We start from the raw sequence: 15,954 nt of genomic DNA, 5'->3' as shown, positions 1-15,954 counted from the left end.
CGCGTCTGTGTTTATATACCCTGCCCATTGCGGGTCCTTTGTAATAGTGACATCCTAAAAGGTCTCCAGTCCTATGCACCCCTCCCAGTGCAGCAAGTTAAGCACACTGAAAGCTATCTGTGTGGCCCGTGCAATTGTGATTGTTAGTTTTTCTGTTCAGTATGGAGAGTGGTTGGGAACAACAACTTTATAAAGAATCTTCAAAGTGGATTTACAAAGGAGAAAGAAAAAGCCCCTTGACTACAGGCTCTAATAGCTCTCTGGAGTATGAAGAATATTCATCTCTTTTTTTTCCTGAGTTTTATGGGCCATACAGAATTGATATTCCAGGTTTAGATTTAGTGGATAGCCCCGGTCCTGGTGCAGGAATGCGACATATAGAGTATCTGACAGCTTCCTGGCAAGCAGGCGATTTAATAACATAAAGTCTATACCTGTCTGCACTGCCGTGGAACCCCAGCCTGGAGCAAACGCGGAGGACTCGCCTTCTTCCACTGAAAGAAACAGGGGAGGGGAAAGGGGGAGGAGTGGGGTTAAAAAGGAATCGCTTTCAGAATCCATTAAAACAGTGCAGGTGTGGTTTTGTTGCGTTTTTTTTTTTTTTTTTTTTTTTTACTTTGAAACAGAAAGCAACCTGTTTACACACAGACACCTGTTAATTACAGAAGCACAATCAGTGAACTAAGCATCCCCACACAGTGAAAAACAAATACAACTCTACACTGCACCAATGCATCTCATTTAGTAAGAGACTTCAGAGATGGAAAGAAGACTCCTATTTCATAGCAGTTTCTCCCATTCCAGGTTTTAATACATGCGGAGATACAGGCAGTTATTGAAAGAACGAATGAAGGTATGAATACCACGCTGAAGGCATTTATCAGCGGGTACCTTGCAGCTTCCTAATGCTACCCTTCTGCTCTTCTAACAGTAGATAGTGCGGTCAGCCAGGATACCAAATGGCTTTGCTGAGCACTCCGCATAGTCACAAGAAATTCCAATAGCACACATGATGTGAGCGCATACTAGAACAGGAAAAGATGCTTTCCAGGACACAGTGGAATCGTTCCATCAAGGGCTGGCCGTTTCCACAGGAGCCTTGGAATTGCAGCGTGAGTGTAAATAATGAAATCAGCCCCATTGTTGTGAACCCCCAGCAGGATGTGGCTGTTAGCAGTGGCACATGACAGGGTCGAACAGGAGTGTGAGCAGAGCTCCACTGGAGGAAGCAGAAGAGCACACTCAGGGGCTGATTGTGAGGAGCAGCTTACCCAGGAACACAGGAAGGCAGCGTGGGATATTCATATACTCTGATTAAGACCACATTAAAACGCTCAGCTGTTTTGCTCACTTTAAGGTCACACTGGCACTCAGGACTTCAGCAAGCCGTAAAACTTCAGCTCCAGTTCAAGACAACCCACTGAATCAGACCACAAATATGTGTTTTGATAGAGTCATTTTCACTGTGCATAATACTTGCTTCCATAACTGCCAAATGCAATAGACTTGTACCTTCCTTTGAAAAGCCCCGAGCCCTGATTTGACAGACAATGCTGGGAACCTGGCCTTCCTGCCTACAGAAGTGCTCAGAAAGGACTGCTGTTAAGCCAGGCCTGCGAGCGTCACAACGCGATTTCAGAAAGAGACAGGGCCAGCAGTCTCCAGCGTTTTTAAACACAGTGCTTTTATTAACAGAAGCCCACCTGGTTACCAGCGAGCTGGCTCATCTCAGCTCATTTACTAAAAGCCAGGTTTCTGGACATGAAGATAATCTGTACAAGTTCTGCACGCCCTGCTCTTAAAGAATGAGGAGTTATTTATTTATTTCTTTTTAAAACAGCTGCTCCCAGCTTCAGATTCCAACAGGTCGCTCTGCCGCTACATAGCGAGGCGATTCTATACAGGAGCATGCAGGTCCAATTCATTGAAACCTGTCCTACTAACATCCACGGCTCCCTCTCAATAAAACTGCACACTGTCCACGGCTCTCTCAACTCCCTCTCAATAAAACTGCACACCGTCCACGGCTCTCTCAACTCCCTCTCAATAAAACTGCACACCGTCCACGGCTCTCTCAACTCCCTCTCAATAAAACTGCACACCGTCCACGGCTCTCTCAACTCCCTCTCAAAAAAACTGCACACCGTCCGCGGCTCTCTCAACTCCCTCTCAAAAAAACTGCACACCGTCCGCGGCTCTCTCAACTCCCTCTCAATAAAACTGCACACCGTCCGCGGCTCTCTCAACTCCCTCTCAATAAAACTGCACACCGTCCGCGGCTCTCTCAACTCCCTCTCAATAAAACTGCACACCGTCCGCGGCTCTCTCAACTCCCTCTCAATAAAACTGCACACCGTCCGCGGCTCTCTCAACTCCCTCTCAATAAAACTGCACACCGTCCGCGGCTCTCTCAACTCCCTCTCAATAAAACTGCACACCGTCCACGGCTCTCTCAACTCCCTCTCAATAAAACTGCACACCGTCCACGGCTCTCTCAACTCCCTCTGAATAAAACTACACGTTTCTGGACACACCGCTGTGCATTACAAAGAGTAAACTTTCAAAGGGATTCCTTAATAGCGTATTGCAGTTAAAACTGGTGCAATAATTAAACACACACATTATATATATCATGCATGAAAAATTACATTAATGTTCATTTTTTAAAACAAACCGTGTTAATACATGGCACATGCACACAATAAAAAGAAGACAGGGCTGCTGTTAGATCACGATTCCAGCTGCCTTATATATTTCTCAGCATGCCAGCTTTAAGTCACAGACCCACTTTCCCCAACAGAATAACCATAAATTACACCTAATCATGATTTCACTCATCCCCCACTTAACGCTCCATTAAGAAACTAATATTTGAATTTAAATCGGGCAGCAAGATTTGAATTGACCAGATTGAGAATGGCAGCTAGCGAGGAGCTGGAAACGAGGAGTTTAATAACCTGCTCAGCCCACCTCAGGAACAACGTTTAGCTTTCCCAACCAACTCCTCTGCAGCACACTACTTTCCATTTCGAATGCCTAGCTGGGACAGAATTATAAGAGACGCTGTGTATGAATGCACGGTATCCTCCCTCGTTATTCGCCTGCCTGCAGCTGTGGCAGCTTCGACTGGGATCTCGTCTGATGCCAGAAGCTAAGCAGGGTTGGGCCTGGATGGTAGCACATCCAGAGGCATCAGCAGATGCTGCAGGGGTGATTTTCTATAGAGAAGAACAGAGGAACGTTTCCCAAGGAGGGGAGACCATTCGCCAGCGCCTTTGTGAACGGGGGTCATGAAGAAGCCTCCCACTTGAATACTCCCTCGAGATTAAGCTGGACCTCACACAGAGATAGCTTGTGCCAAATCTTAAATATTCCCAAAAACAATACCGAAAAAAAAACTTTTCATTAGCAAATAAACATTTTAAAAGCTTTTTCATAAATTTTTCCTACAGGGAATTTTCTGCCTTCGTTAGGCGAATTTCTGGATTCATATTAGCAAGTCAGTGCTAAAACACAAACAGTTACACATTGCTGCCACAATCTGTCGGCATATTGTGCATTTGCTGAGGGGGGGGGGGGGGGGGGGGGGGAAGAGACATACAGCGTGCAGGTTTCCAATTACACTTTTAGATCAACTCTAAAACCAACTCTCCTTCCTGTCTGGACAGCTCTGATCAACTCTAAAACCAAACTCTCCTTCCTGTCTGGACAGCTCTGATCAACTCTAAAACCAAACTCTCCTTCCTGTCTGGACTGCTCTGATCAACTCTAAAAACAAACTCTCCTTCCTGTCTGGACAGCTCTGATCAGCTCTAAAACCAAACTCTCCTTCCTGTCTGGACAGCTCTGCCCCACCTCCAGCAGTGGTAGCTACAGTATTTGCTGCCTGTTGGTCACATGGTACTTCAGGGTTGGAGTGGAGTCATTGATGTTATACTAGATCATGGTCGACAGTAGCTTTGCCTGTGACCAGTGCTTTAAATACTTCCCTAAATTATCTCCAAACCTCACTTCTTACTCGAGTCCCTTCAGATCTGTTTGACGATCATTTCAAAAGAATTGTTGTCTTTTGTTAATTTTCTGGACCCTTTAGACAACAAGCAAGGCTTCCAAAATACACATTATTAATGCCAAATACTCAATACTAATGCCAAGAAAACGTAAGCAGGGTGGGTTAAATATTTTTCTTGCAGGAGCTGCGAGGGTTTTAGAGAAACAGCCACATTTTCGGTAATTAACAACATGACAGGTAATGGCTCTTCATAGCAAAGACCTAAAGTAAATCGAGGCTGCTTTGGATTGTTTTTTGTTATGCGTCCAACCAAGAAAACTGCTTGAAGAAACTCTTTGATTCCAGGTTTTGAGGGAGTTTACTCTGCAGTCTCTGTACAGAAGCACACAGCCTTCCCCTTTCACCCCGCCAATCGCTACGCAGACTACTAACTGAACCATCACAGAGAAGAGACACAGCAGCAATGCTATATGGTAGGGATTCTCAACCAGTCCTTGAATACCCAGAACTTTCAGAAGTTCTCTGGTGCCTTTGAAGTCAATGCAGATATAAACCACTGTAACTCATATAAACACAATTAAAAAGGGAGAGGGGTCCAGTTTTAACCTGCCTCATGGGGTCTGAGCAGCACTGCAGGCTTGTATCCTTCAATGCTGAAGCTGCACGATACACAACTAGACCAAGTTCAGATCCCAGCTCAGAACCCTCAGACAGGCAGGATTCCATCTTCATGTCAATCTTCTTGTACTGGCAGGCCATGCTACAGTGCAGTCCACGTTTCAACGCATTCTGGGCCCAGTCAGGCTTTCAAAAGCATACACATAGTGCAGTGCAGGCCCCCACGTTAAACTAGAAACGGATCCCCCAGGGGACAAACACATCCTTGACACAATTTATTTTTGTACTGAAATTCTGAATGCTAATTGCTGCTCTCACAGTTAGAAATATGTAGTGCTATTTGCATTTCTTGAGCCTCTTAAGCAGTGTTAAGCTGTTCCATTATTGTGTGCTAATGTTGCAAACGTTGCTGAAGGCAGTGTAGTCTGTGAGATGGCACTTTGAACAGAGCACGGGCGGAGATCAAACAACTTGCACAGAATCTGTGCACGATGAGGAGAAACAATTCCCCCACAAAGCCCAAACCATCAGGGATATTAGAACACACATTTTTAATTGTGATTCTTAAAGAAGGTTTAATTTATTAAAGGCTGCTGGCTTTTACAGGAAGCAAACAAAAGCTAGCGTTGTTTGTCAGCCCGCGTGCCCCCAGAGATACCAACCCTGCCTCTTCACAGCAAGACAGCACTCGACTCTTTAAAGAGGCTCTCTTTAATAAAATAGTTCACTAAGAACAATGGAATGGCTTTTCCAGAACAAACAACAGGAGGTACAACGTATCAATGAGTAGAAGTACAAGTTCCCAGAAGTATGTTCTGCTGGTGTAACGAACAGGCTGTGTTTTTATGAAATGCCTTTGCTGCTTCCACAGGGAGATAAAGAAGTACAGATCATCATGTTCTTAATTATTGAAAAGAAGGCAACTTGTGGTTTCCAGTGTTGAGAGACAAGGGAACTTCCTGCTATTGTGTTCAAGTCAGTGTGGTTTATTGCATGCTTTGGTACCGTTCTGTATTTTTAAAACAAAAACTCAAATAAAAAAATCGAGCATAAAAAATACAAAACATTAAAATAGTGAGTTAATGCTTTTGGTTGAAAATGAATTCCAAGGAGATTCAAGGAGCACAAGGTCTTCTCTCACAATCAAAACAGGTACCCCCGATACAGAGAGTGGGAACACAGAATACACCCACTGCAGGTTGAATCAAAGCCATTCCTCCACACCGCGGCTGTCTTGGCTGGCATGGTTTCAGAGACTCCCTGCAGCGCGGGTAGAGCTCATCCCACAAGACAGATTACAGCTCCGGTACAAAACCCACTCCGGCAGTTTTGTGTGGTAAAAACAAAATATCTAATGGCTTTCGTTGGGATAGTACATTAATCCCCACTTGGAGGGAGGTGTGCCTTCCAGAGCTCTCGTACGCCTTGGGCACTGTTGTGTGATTAAGCCCTCCCCACTTATGGGATAAAACTTGGTATCCCACTGGAAGCCATTAGATATCCCGTAATACTGTGCATGTCAGCGTCCTCTCTATTAAAGTCAGGAGGCCGACTCCCTGGGTTTGCTCATCAGCTATTCTACTGAAAAGCCCAAGCAGGAGACTGATCCGCATGGAGGCCGGGGTTCATTCATTAGCATCGGCTCACCCTGGGCTCTCAGACGGGTGCTGTACTGCATCAACGTAAAGAAGAAACCGCAGCGGCATCTACAGAGCCGCATTAACGAGCTGCGCACTGAAGCTCGGAACCTTTACTTGCATAAAGAGGGTTTTTTTGTTTCAGATGCATTTGTCTAAACAGGAGATATATATACTTTATATATATATTCATCATTTGAAGCCCACTGTATGTGATGGATGGGTTTTTGATGACTTCATGTATTTTTATTATGTTTTTCAAAATTAGTATTAGTGAATCTGATAAGCCGTACAAACCGACAGACAGATTAGATTGAAAAAGATGGATAGCCTGAGGGAGTTGGGGCTTCAGTATTCCTGAGACTAGCGGTATTAAAATGCAAAGCAGCATTAAAGAAAACTTGACTACGGAGTATCTGTGTAGCCGACTATGCCGACCCGCAGGAGACAGAACTAGACGCCCAGTTCACCAGGTCTCTCTGAGGAGGCTGGCATGCTCAGGGGCTAGCCTACAGAAACCTGAGAGACAGAGAGAGTGCTGCGGAGGTCACTGCTAGCCCGCGGTTCAGACCAAGTCTCATTTGCAAGGGATGACGTCGCCCAAACCCATCGACCCCTCGGCAGTCTCCATTGTGCTTTTCAACACTCCCTGTTCTGCGTGAAACTTTTTAAAACTTGCATAATTAGGAGCATGCTTCACAGATTGTGTGTATGTTTAGAGATACATTTATATATAAACATATTGGAATATATAGTGTTTGAATTCTAAAGCAGTTTGCTCTTCCCGTCAATCCGGCACTACTCTTGAGTTTATATATATTCAAACAGAGTGTGGATGCGATTAAGGGAAGGGTGTTTATCTTCCATTGTCTCTGTATTACTGGGACATTGTGCAGCTACAACCAACGCCAGCTCTTTCTTCCCGATCCAGCTACAGCGTACCACTGTAATGAAGGTCTGTCACTGCTAAAGTCATCCTGAACTGAGCCACTCTCCAGTTAACAGCACTTTGCAAGTTAAACAAGATATGAATGCTGGCAGTGGAACCGAAGCTGCCGCAGCACAGCTGTGTAGAACAGAATCCGTTTCATGATCGGAGCTACCCATGTATGGCATGTTGTCTGCCCAATATATGTTCATCACCTCACAACTTAAATCGTGTCACGGAAGAGCAAGGCAGAGGAATCTCAGAGAAGGGACTGCACCGGATACACAGAGTGGCCTGACCTGCTGACCGCAGAGCACTCACCAGAGAGCACACAAACGAGGGAGCGAAGGGCAGTTTAAACCCAGGGTTTCACCTTCATCAGCTGTGATACCCAATAACATACCGTACACAGCTGCAAAGTATAGAATGTCACTCAAATTCTTAGTTAAGAGAAAGTCCACAACCTGGACTAAAATGGTAGTGTCTGGTAAGGGTCCTGAAAATAAAAAGGCTTGATTTTATTTTGTAGAATGCCCAGATATTATCATTGTCAAGATTTGTGACTTTCGCTAAACTAATGTATAATGCAGTATACATTTCTATCCATGTATATTAAAGCTCTCCTGCTGCAGTGAGGCGGACAGGATCAATAATGCTATGTGAGCAGATGAGGGACAGGGACAGGATGCCTCTCAGATCAGAAAGCGGGCCTGAGTTCAGGAGCAGGGGTGGGGGTACTTTCTCAACAGGGAACTGGGTGTATCTGTTTTGTTACATCAGAAGACCTCGAGCAAATCGCTGAAGCAAGATGGGTTTAAGTCACCTCGTTTGCAAACCAATGCCGCTTGAAAAGTAATAAATTAGGCCTTGGTCCAAAGAGACAAGCACCTTAGTGGTATTGCATGACCGGGGTGGAGAATCACTGTTCGAATTCTTTGCCCATAAGTGCCCTAGACCGGAGGGATCACCTTTTCTTTCAGGGGGCTGTGGAGCACTTCTAATTCAGTCTACATGCCTCAAGCCAGCCCTGGACTGGGGGGGTCCATCATTAATCTTAGGGGGTGAGGGAGGGAAGGAGCACTTGACTCTGTGCCGACCCAGTCAAGCTTCAGGAGAGCATGATTTTCAGTTCCATGCAATCTGCATTCAGACCCTGCGCTGACTTACACTCTCTACTTTCCTTTCCTTCCCTTTCCTGTCCTTTCCTATCCTTTGACATTTATTGGTCTCTTTACTGTCAACTTGCTCCCTTTGTGTTAAATGTCAGCTTGTCCCTGGTCACCAAGATCATCATCCTATATTTAAAATTGACAGAGCTAATAAAAAAAAAACACACACATTAAAAATGTTTGTTTTGTTTTTTTAAAAAAGGATTAATTTCCTAGTTAATAATTGTAGTGAAGATAAAAGCCACACTTACCAGGTATTACTTGTGGGCTTTTAATAGCGACAGTATTTCAATGATTCATGCCAGAGCGACTCCCTTGTTGAATCGCTCACCACCTCACAGGACCAGTGTTGCCAAGACACTCAGGATGTGACAACTTCCTTTGGTTTTCCAGCTAGCAGGAGCTTACTGTACACGCCTCACAAGGTAAAGCCTCCTCAGGCATGACATCACTCCATTCAACAACTCCATACACCTGTCTGCATCACATAAACCAAATTCTTCTATGCAATCAAAGGTTACAATAGCACCTTCAAGAGGAGCTGATGAATATACAGTACTTGCAGGGTATGTATCATTTAAGGCTCCCGTTGCATAAGGAGTCATTTCAGCTTCTGCAGGTAAATCAAAACCTGGAATGGTTCAACTTGCTACACTGTTCTCTGATCCGATTTGGTGCTCTGAAACTGTCTGCATGCACTGGCTGGGTCTGTAGCTGGTGGATATACGCTTAGACAAAACAAGGACACAACACACTTGAAAACACACTTCTCTCGTTAAGTATTAATAGGAAATAAAACCATAAAATCAGAAGGTGACAATTTTTTTCTCCACAATTCTAGGAATAGTTGTGTGTGTGTGTGTGTGTGTGTGTGTGCGCGCGAGAAAGACACACCCTTAGTTTTGTGAAACACTATGCCACTGATGACAGCAGGATGCCACAGCAGTTTTTCAAACCAGCCCCCCTAGCTATCACGTTACCGTCCATCCACAAGCAAAACTCCACTTCATGAATCAAGACATTCACTCATCCCCCGTCCCCCACCTCCACGACAGCAACACTACCTGCAAGCACCAGCTGCTTCAACATGGAGGGACAGCAAAATACAACTAAAAGTAAGCAGTGCACAGTATCCCTGTGCACTGTGGACCCCTGGCACAGTCAGCTGCCAGTGAAGGATTTCTCATCTCAGAAATGGGTCACTGTGTCCAATCAGGCTTTGGATGGCAGCATAAAGGGTGTCACTACCTGGCACAGCCTGCTGGTCCTGGCACATGGGAAGGGGCAGGCAGCTTCCTCACACAGACCGGGACTGTCATTCACCCAGCCTTCCCCTGCCCAAGACACAGCACACTCCCCCCCCCTAGCCTTCCCCTGCCCGAGACACAGCACACTCCCCCAGCCTTCCCCTGCCTCAGACAGCACACACTCCTCAGCAACAAGGATCAACCAGATACTTCTATCAGTGTTTATATTGCCTTGCTAAAATCGGAAATTAATACAATACAAAAAGGAAACACAGAGCAGATAAAATAAGTATATAGGAGGCTTACATTCAGTTTCAGAAAAGATTCACACAATAAACAAGCCTAAATATTATAATCTTAAAAGGGGTGTACAAAAAGGGGGTGAAGGATTCACAGTCTCAAGAATATCCTGTTGGCCACAGCACTATGGTCTTGAATGAATAATAATAATAATAATAATAATAATAATAATAATAATAATAATAATAATAACAACAACAACACCACACATAAACATTAGTCCAGTAAGGTTTATCATATCAATGGCATGTGATCTTGCAATACAGTAAGTGAATACATCAGCACTGCTGAAATGACACAGTGGGGCGTGAACTCCAGGATGGGACTGCTCCAGGATTCGGTAGCCCACTCCCTGGATCTTTTTCCAAATTTATAAAGGAATGAGACCCACCACGTTTTTTTGTGAAGAATAAACACTTCTACCAGAAGCAAAATTTCATCCACAACAACTCAACTGAGAAATGAAGACAGCTGGAATTTAATGTGTGCGGCTCATGACAAGCACAATGCAGCGCAGGGAGGGGCGTCCACTGCGCTCACTATTATTAGGCACAGGGTAAAAACCATCAGCAGTGAGAGATTTCAGACACTTCAGGAATTGAAAAAGACCGTAAAACGAGCAAGAGACATCAGAACAGTTAATTTAACGATTTAGAGCCTCTAATTAAATCATGCAAAACCTGTAATATTATGAATTAGATATGCACAGATAGCCTTCTTTGAGAACTCTCAAAGATTGGGGCAGCGAAGAGATGCATTTAAAATCCAATGCAGAGCCAGACTAGGTGCTGTTTGTAGATCTGATTGAAGCCACATTAGAGAAGTAGAAACCTCAAAGCCACCTGACTGCCCTGCGTTCAACACGATCAAACAAGCGCTTCTGCGGCCCTGATTGATGATCTTTTACAGTTAAAACTCAAGCAGCAGCAATAGCTTTGATGTACTGTGTACATTCCCAATGCTGGAAATGCTTGTGCTGCTGAATAAAAATTAAGCAGCAGCACATTTCAAAACACCATTGTCTTGGTCATCGAGTCTGGTCCTTTCAGAAAGTGCTTAGTCCTAGTTTTGTCAGAAGATGCCGACACCTTCTGTAGTTACTTGTATACACACACACACACACACACACACACACACACACACACACACACACACACACGCACACACACACACACACACACCAACATTTAAGGACGTGCACATCTGTACTTTAGATCCCAAACAGGGATCAATTTCTGAAAAAAACAGGTATAAAAAAAAGTGTACGACCCAGCAGTATGTTGCTGGGTTACAGGGTTTACAGGGTTACACACTCCAGACATGGTCAAAGACCTGGAGGGCCACCTAAGTGACTTGTGTGCAGAGTCCAGTACACTTTCAATAAGCAATGTTTGCCCAATAAATGAAATGCATCTTTGTTACTCCTGTATGTTCAGTTTATGAACCATTCTAGCTGAAGCCCCAACACGACAGCAACACTGTCCAGATGTTTCCCCTTGTCCTTAATGAAGTGGTGAGGGGCACATCTCCAGTTCATTCAGACAGCTTCTGGACATCAACCCCGGGGTCTGCACTACTGAAGTATTTTGACTGGTTGCTTTTTCACCACTTGTGATTTTGTGGTTTATTTTAGCACATGCTGAGGACAACAGACAGGACAGTGTTCACGTCAATGCAGGGACACTAGAACGAAGCCACGTGTGGCAGCAAAAACAAAAGGTGATTAACTAACACACACGCGCACGCGCACGCACACACACGCACGCACGCACGCACGCACGCACGCACGCACACACACACACACACACAATACTTTGGCCCAGAATCGGGCACTTCTTTGTTCTCGTCGGAATGTATTTCCTGAGGAAAGCTCAGGGTGAAATGGAGATTTTTGTGTTTGTTTAATTTCTTTCTGCCTTTTGCTCCCCATGGATTGGGAGAAAATTGCAACAAAATCATTTTATTTTAACAGGTCCCAATAGTGTTAAACAAAAACACATCTGAATGCCTCCATATAAACTGAATTTGCAGTCCCTTAATCTCTAGATTCATATCCAGTAAATAAAATGAACATAAAGAAAAATGACAGAGCTAGTTAGATCCCATCTCTGCAAGACGCCAGGCCGCCTTCCATTCCAATAACGCAGAGAAGAGGGTTCAATCGCATGACGACATCGGACTTGTACTCTGCTCTCTGGCGTGACTATACAGAAGAAACACGTCTTCCTCTCACATGAAAAACAATCCCTGTGACCTACAGAGACATGGAGAGAATCCAGACAGAGAATACGGAGTACATACTGAATACAGGCTTTAACAAGCATTCCCTGATCAGCAGGAGCAGGATATTCAGTCGGAAGTACCGGTCAGTCTTATTTACTTCACACAGATTTGATTAGGCACTAGGGCAACAAAACACTATGGTACTCCACCGAAGAACGTCTGGTAAATATCATCTGCAATTTCTGTTTAAACAGCGTACCAGGCCACACTCAGAGTTTGAACAATTCATTTTTTGGTAAAGTGAAACAAACTGCTAATGCTGAAGAACTAGCAAAAAAAAAACAACAACTACAAGGTGCATGTACTACAGGAGCTCTTTAGTGAAGCCTTCTGAGTTTCATGTAAGTGATAGTGCTCGTCGATGAAGGCTCTGCCGTGTGCGTCCCGAGAGGCGAGCGCGTTGACGAACGTCCAGGTCAACTACCACAAGAGCAGAGCCTTCGCTGAGAGAGCACTAGCGCAACTACAAGCCGATTTTTATCAGCATTTACTTTAAAACAACACTTTAAAGCCTAGATTCGTTGGGTACCCTTCCATGGAAAATAGTCCCATAAAGAATCACACAGATAATGACCGGAAAAAAAAAAAATTACTTTAGTTAACCCATTCATGCCTATAATAGACTATCTAGCTGGTTTCTCAGCACCTTCCTTGCTGACCAGGGATAGCTGTCAGCTCCATCACAGGTCTACTTACTGAAAACTCCAGCTAAGCTGACGAAAGGTCTACATTTTTAAAGAACTTTTCCTCAAAGACAGAACTGTGCTGCAGCCCCTTTATTTCGTATGCCCTTTTCCAGACCTCCACCTCAGTGTTGATTCTTTCTGTTTGATGAAGGTATAAAAGCATTGATTAAAGAAGACCGACCAGTACAGGAAACAAGAAATAAAAGGCTTGTTGTATTTTTTTTTTTTGCAAATCCCTCCACTGTGCTAAATTCCCCAAAGAAAAAAAAAACCCAAACATTAAAATTATTTTAGGAGGCGGTTAACCCTTTCAGATCCAACAGGTTATTTGAAGAGCGCTGCAGGGCGCAATGGAGATGTTTTTACCAGTATATTATTTTATATCTATATATATCTACATATATATATATATAATCATCATAACGCTCTATTTGAAGGTGATCCACACTTCAATAGTATTATATCGATACAGAGAAGGTAGTAAGAGTCCATTCCTACAGTGTACTCGTATCAGAATACTAAGGGCTGTATTTCACGACTGCATTCCTGAGCTTACTCAGATAGAAAGATTAACCTCGGAAATCACTTTCTTTTTTCAGAAACGCGTTAAGGAACCCGAGTGTAGAGAGAAGCTGGGTCCCGGAGCCTTCCCCTGCGAACACGAGGACAGCACCTGCCGCGATACCGGCCCACGGAGCCCGGTGAACGAGCATTCTCGAGCAGCGATCACTCAACCGGCCCGTGGCAAAACGCATCCTTTCCGACTGGCTTCAACTCCTTCCGCGCACAGTTTAGGAGTTCAGCAAACAGACCACTGACATTTTATACAGTGCACCGACGCGCACACACACGCAACGTGCTGATGGTAATAAATAGCACTATTTTAAACAGAAAAATAAGGATTTAAGACAGGTATGTAATATACATATATTGACATAAAACGGCTTATTGCAGGACGCTGAGACAAGGAGAATCCTTAATGAGACAGGATATATTATTCTGTTTGTACATAACGCAATATCAAGCACTGACATGTCTATCTTTTATGGATTATGGCCTAATGTCCCAAAAATATATAAATGTAAATCAAAAGCAATCATTTTTTGTACGTGTGTATATACGTTTTGTGTGTGTGTGATTTTGTTTAACCTGTAAATGTCATTTTTAATACGAGCACAATTGCTTGTTGCTGCGATAGTCAATGCTCCTGGTTTAACGTGTACATTTTAACTAACCAGCTGCTTGCATTTCAAATGCATGGCCAATCTAGCAGGGGTCAACAACGAACCTTTCAAGGAGACCGTCTGAAATCCTCAAACAAATCAGGTTTTAACCTCCGACGTAATAGCATGTGGCTATTCTTTACATGATAATAAAACCGACTCCCCTATCTCTGATTGCAACTTTAGCGGCACAAAATAAAAAAAGGACAGCTTCACGCCTTTAAAAATAAATAATACTACGTTACTGGGCTCTGACATTGTGTAATTGACATTGCGACCCGCGCCACAGAAAAATCAGGAGAACACAGAGTCGACGGCAGTGTTTTCGCCGCACAAATTCAGAGCGCTTTGGACTGCAATGCCTCCAGCAGACTGCCCGAGCTGGCAATACAATAGCCTTCAAATGGCGATTGCTGCCACGCTTTCATCCCCGACATCAATCAGCACAAAGGGCAGCCGTGATTTTCACGTGATGCTCGAATCAAACCAGCTCATCGGGCGACAGGTACCAAGACATGCTACCTGCTAGACAACTGCCAACAGTAGCTGGCAACCGCGTCTAGGACAAAGAGCGACAGAGACGAGCTTTTTATAGGAGCAACTGCACAAAATAATTACGTGGGGCGTGTGGCTGCTGGCTCGGACACAAACTGTACAGGTAGAATTGTTCCTCGAAACTTTCTATCGACAATAGTAACCTCGTACAAAGGAGAGTCTGACAGCACCACCGGGACAGCTGCACTAAGAAATAATTAGACGTGATCTCTCTTATTTGTGATTATAGCTGCCATATATCATAGAGGAAAGCTGGCAGCTTAAGACAGAATTGTCTGCTTGGTGTTTTTTTTTTTTTTTTTTTTAATAATTCATTTTTCAAAGCTAATCTTTTTTTTGTGAAATGTTCCGAGTGCTACAGTAGGCCTACGCTAAGTATTGGCCTACACTAAGTAGTACCATCGGCCAGGATTCGAACGGATACCAGTCTTGGAGTGACACCTGTCAAAGCTGATTCCTACATCATTTTCAGAGTGTGCGTTTGACTTGATGTCCTTAGAAAGGATGCACTTCGCTGGATGGCAGATGTGACGAATTTCCAAAGTAAGAACGCATTACCAGAGGTTACAAAGGAGAACACTGACAGCTTTTCATGAGTGACAGATACTACATCATTGCAGGCTTCTGCTCGTTTTGTTTCCCTACAAAGTACTGCACCAGCACCGAGATTTAGCAAATACTCATTTTGAATTAAGAAGCGCCTTGATGCAAAAATGCACAATAATCCAACCCAAAGATTTAAAAAAAATCATTTTAAAAGTGAAAATATGAATCTTATTTTTTTTTATTGTATTGGTCCACAGCATACGTTTATGACAATAGCACTTTGATCCATTTGTGATTTTACTATGAGTTTACTAAGACACGCCTGAGCTTGTTACCTACTGTATACACACTGGCTAATCAAGCTGGTAGTAACCACTGGAATAGGTGAAACTGCTGTGCAACAGAAGAGTTATTTCCATCCCGGTGTGTTTTTATTGGACTTGTCTGAATTGGACCACTTTATATATTGCTTAGTTTCTTCCCTGCCAGCATCTCCAGCAGGCATCTGATTCGGGGGCTCCAGCACTCTCACTTCCACGCTGCACAGGTAAAGGGAAAAGCACACACACACACACACACAGGTACATTGTAAAGGGCTTAATAGTTGTGAGTATAATTACATTCATCCACAATGAAAACGCAACATCCACCACCCCTAAAAGAAACACCATGATGTCCTCTACAGAGTGACAACACAGTCGTCAAACACAAAAAAGCAAGTCTCCTCCCAATAGGGGGCACTGCAAGCAG

General features: G+C 43.9%; 1 protein-coding gene across 2 annotated transcripts in view; it reads right to left on the bottom strand.

The window, feature by feature from the left end:
- The window catches only part of znf423 (zinc finger protein 423), a 109,985-nt gene that overhangs the window by 89,173 nt on the left and 4,858 nt on the right, over window positions 1–15,954 (bottom strand). For both annotated transcript variants that reach the window (XM_058992897.1, XM_034041181.3), the window contains exon 2: window positions 435–494. In XM_058992897.1, the coding sequence (XP_058848880.1) occupies window positions 435–494 (60 nt within the window). The remainder of the gene's footprint in view (window positions 1–434; window positions 495–15,954) is intronic.

Source organism: Acipenser ruthenus, chromosome 19 (genome assembly GCF_902713425.1).
Source record: "Acipenser ruthenus chromosome 19, fAciRut3.2 maternal haplotype, whole genome shotgun sequence".
NCBI classification, from domain to species: Eukaryota; Metazoa; Chordata; class Actinopteri; order Acipenseriformes; family Acipenseridae; genus Acipenser; species Acipenser ruthenus.
This window is presented reverse-complemented; position numbering and strand designations above follow the sequence as displayed.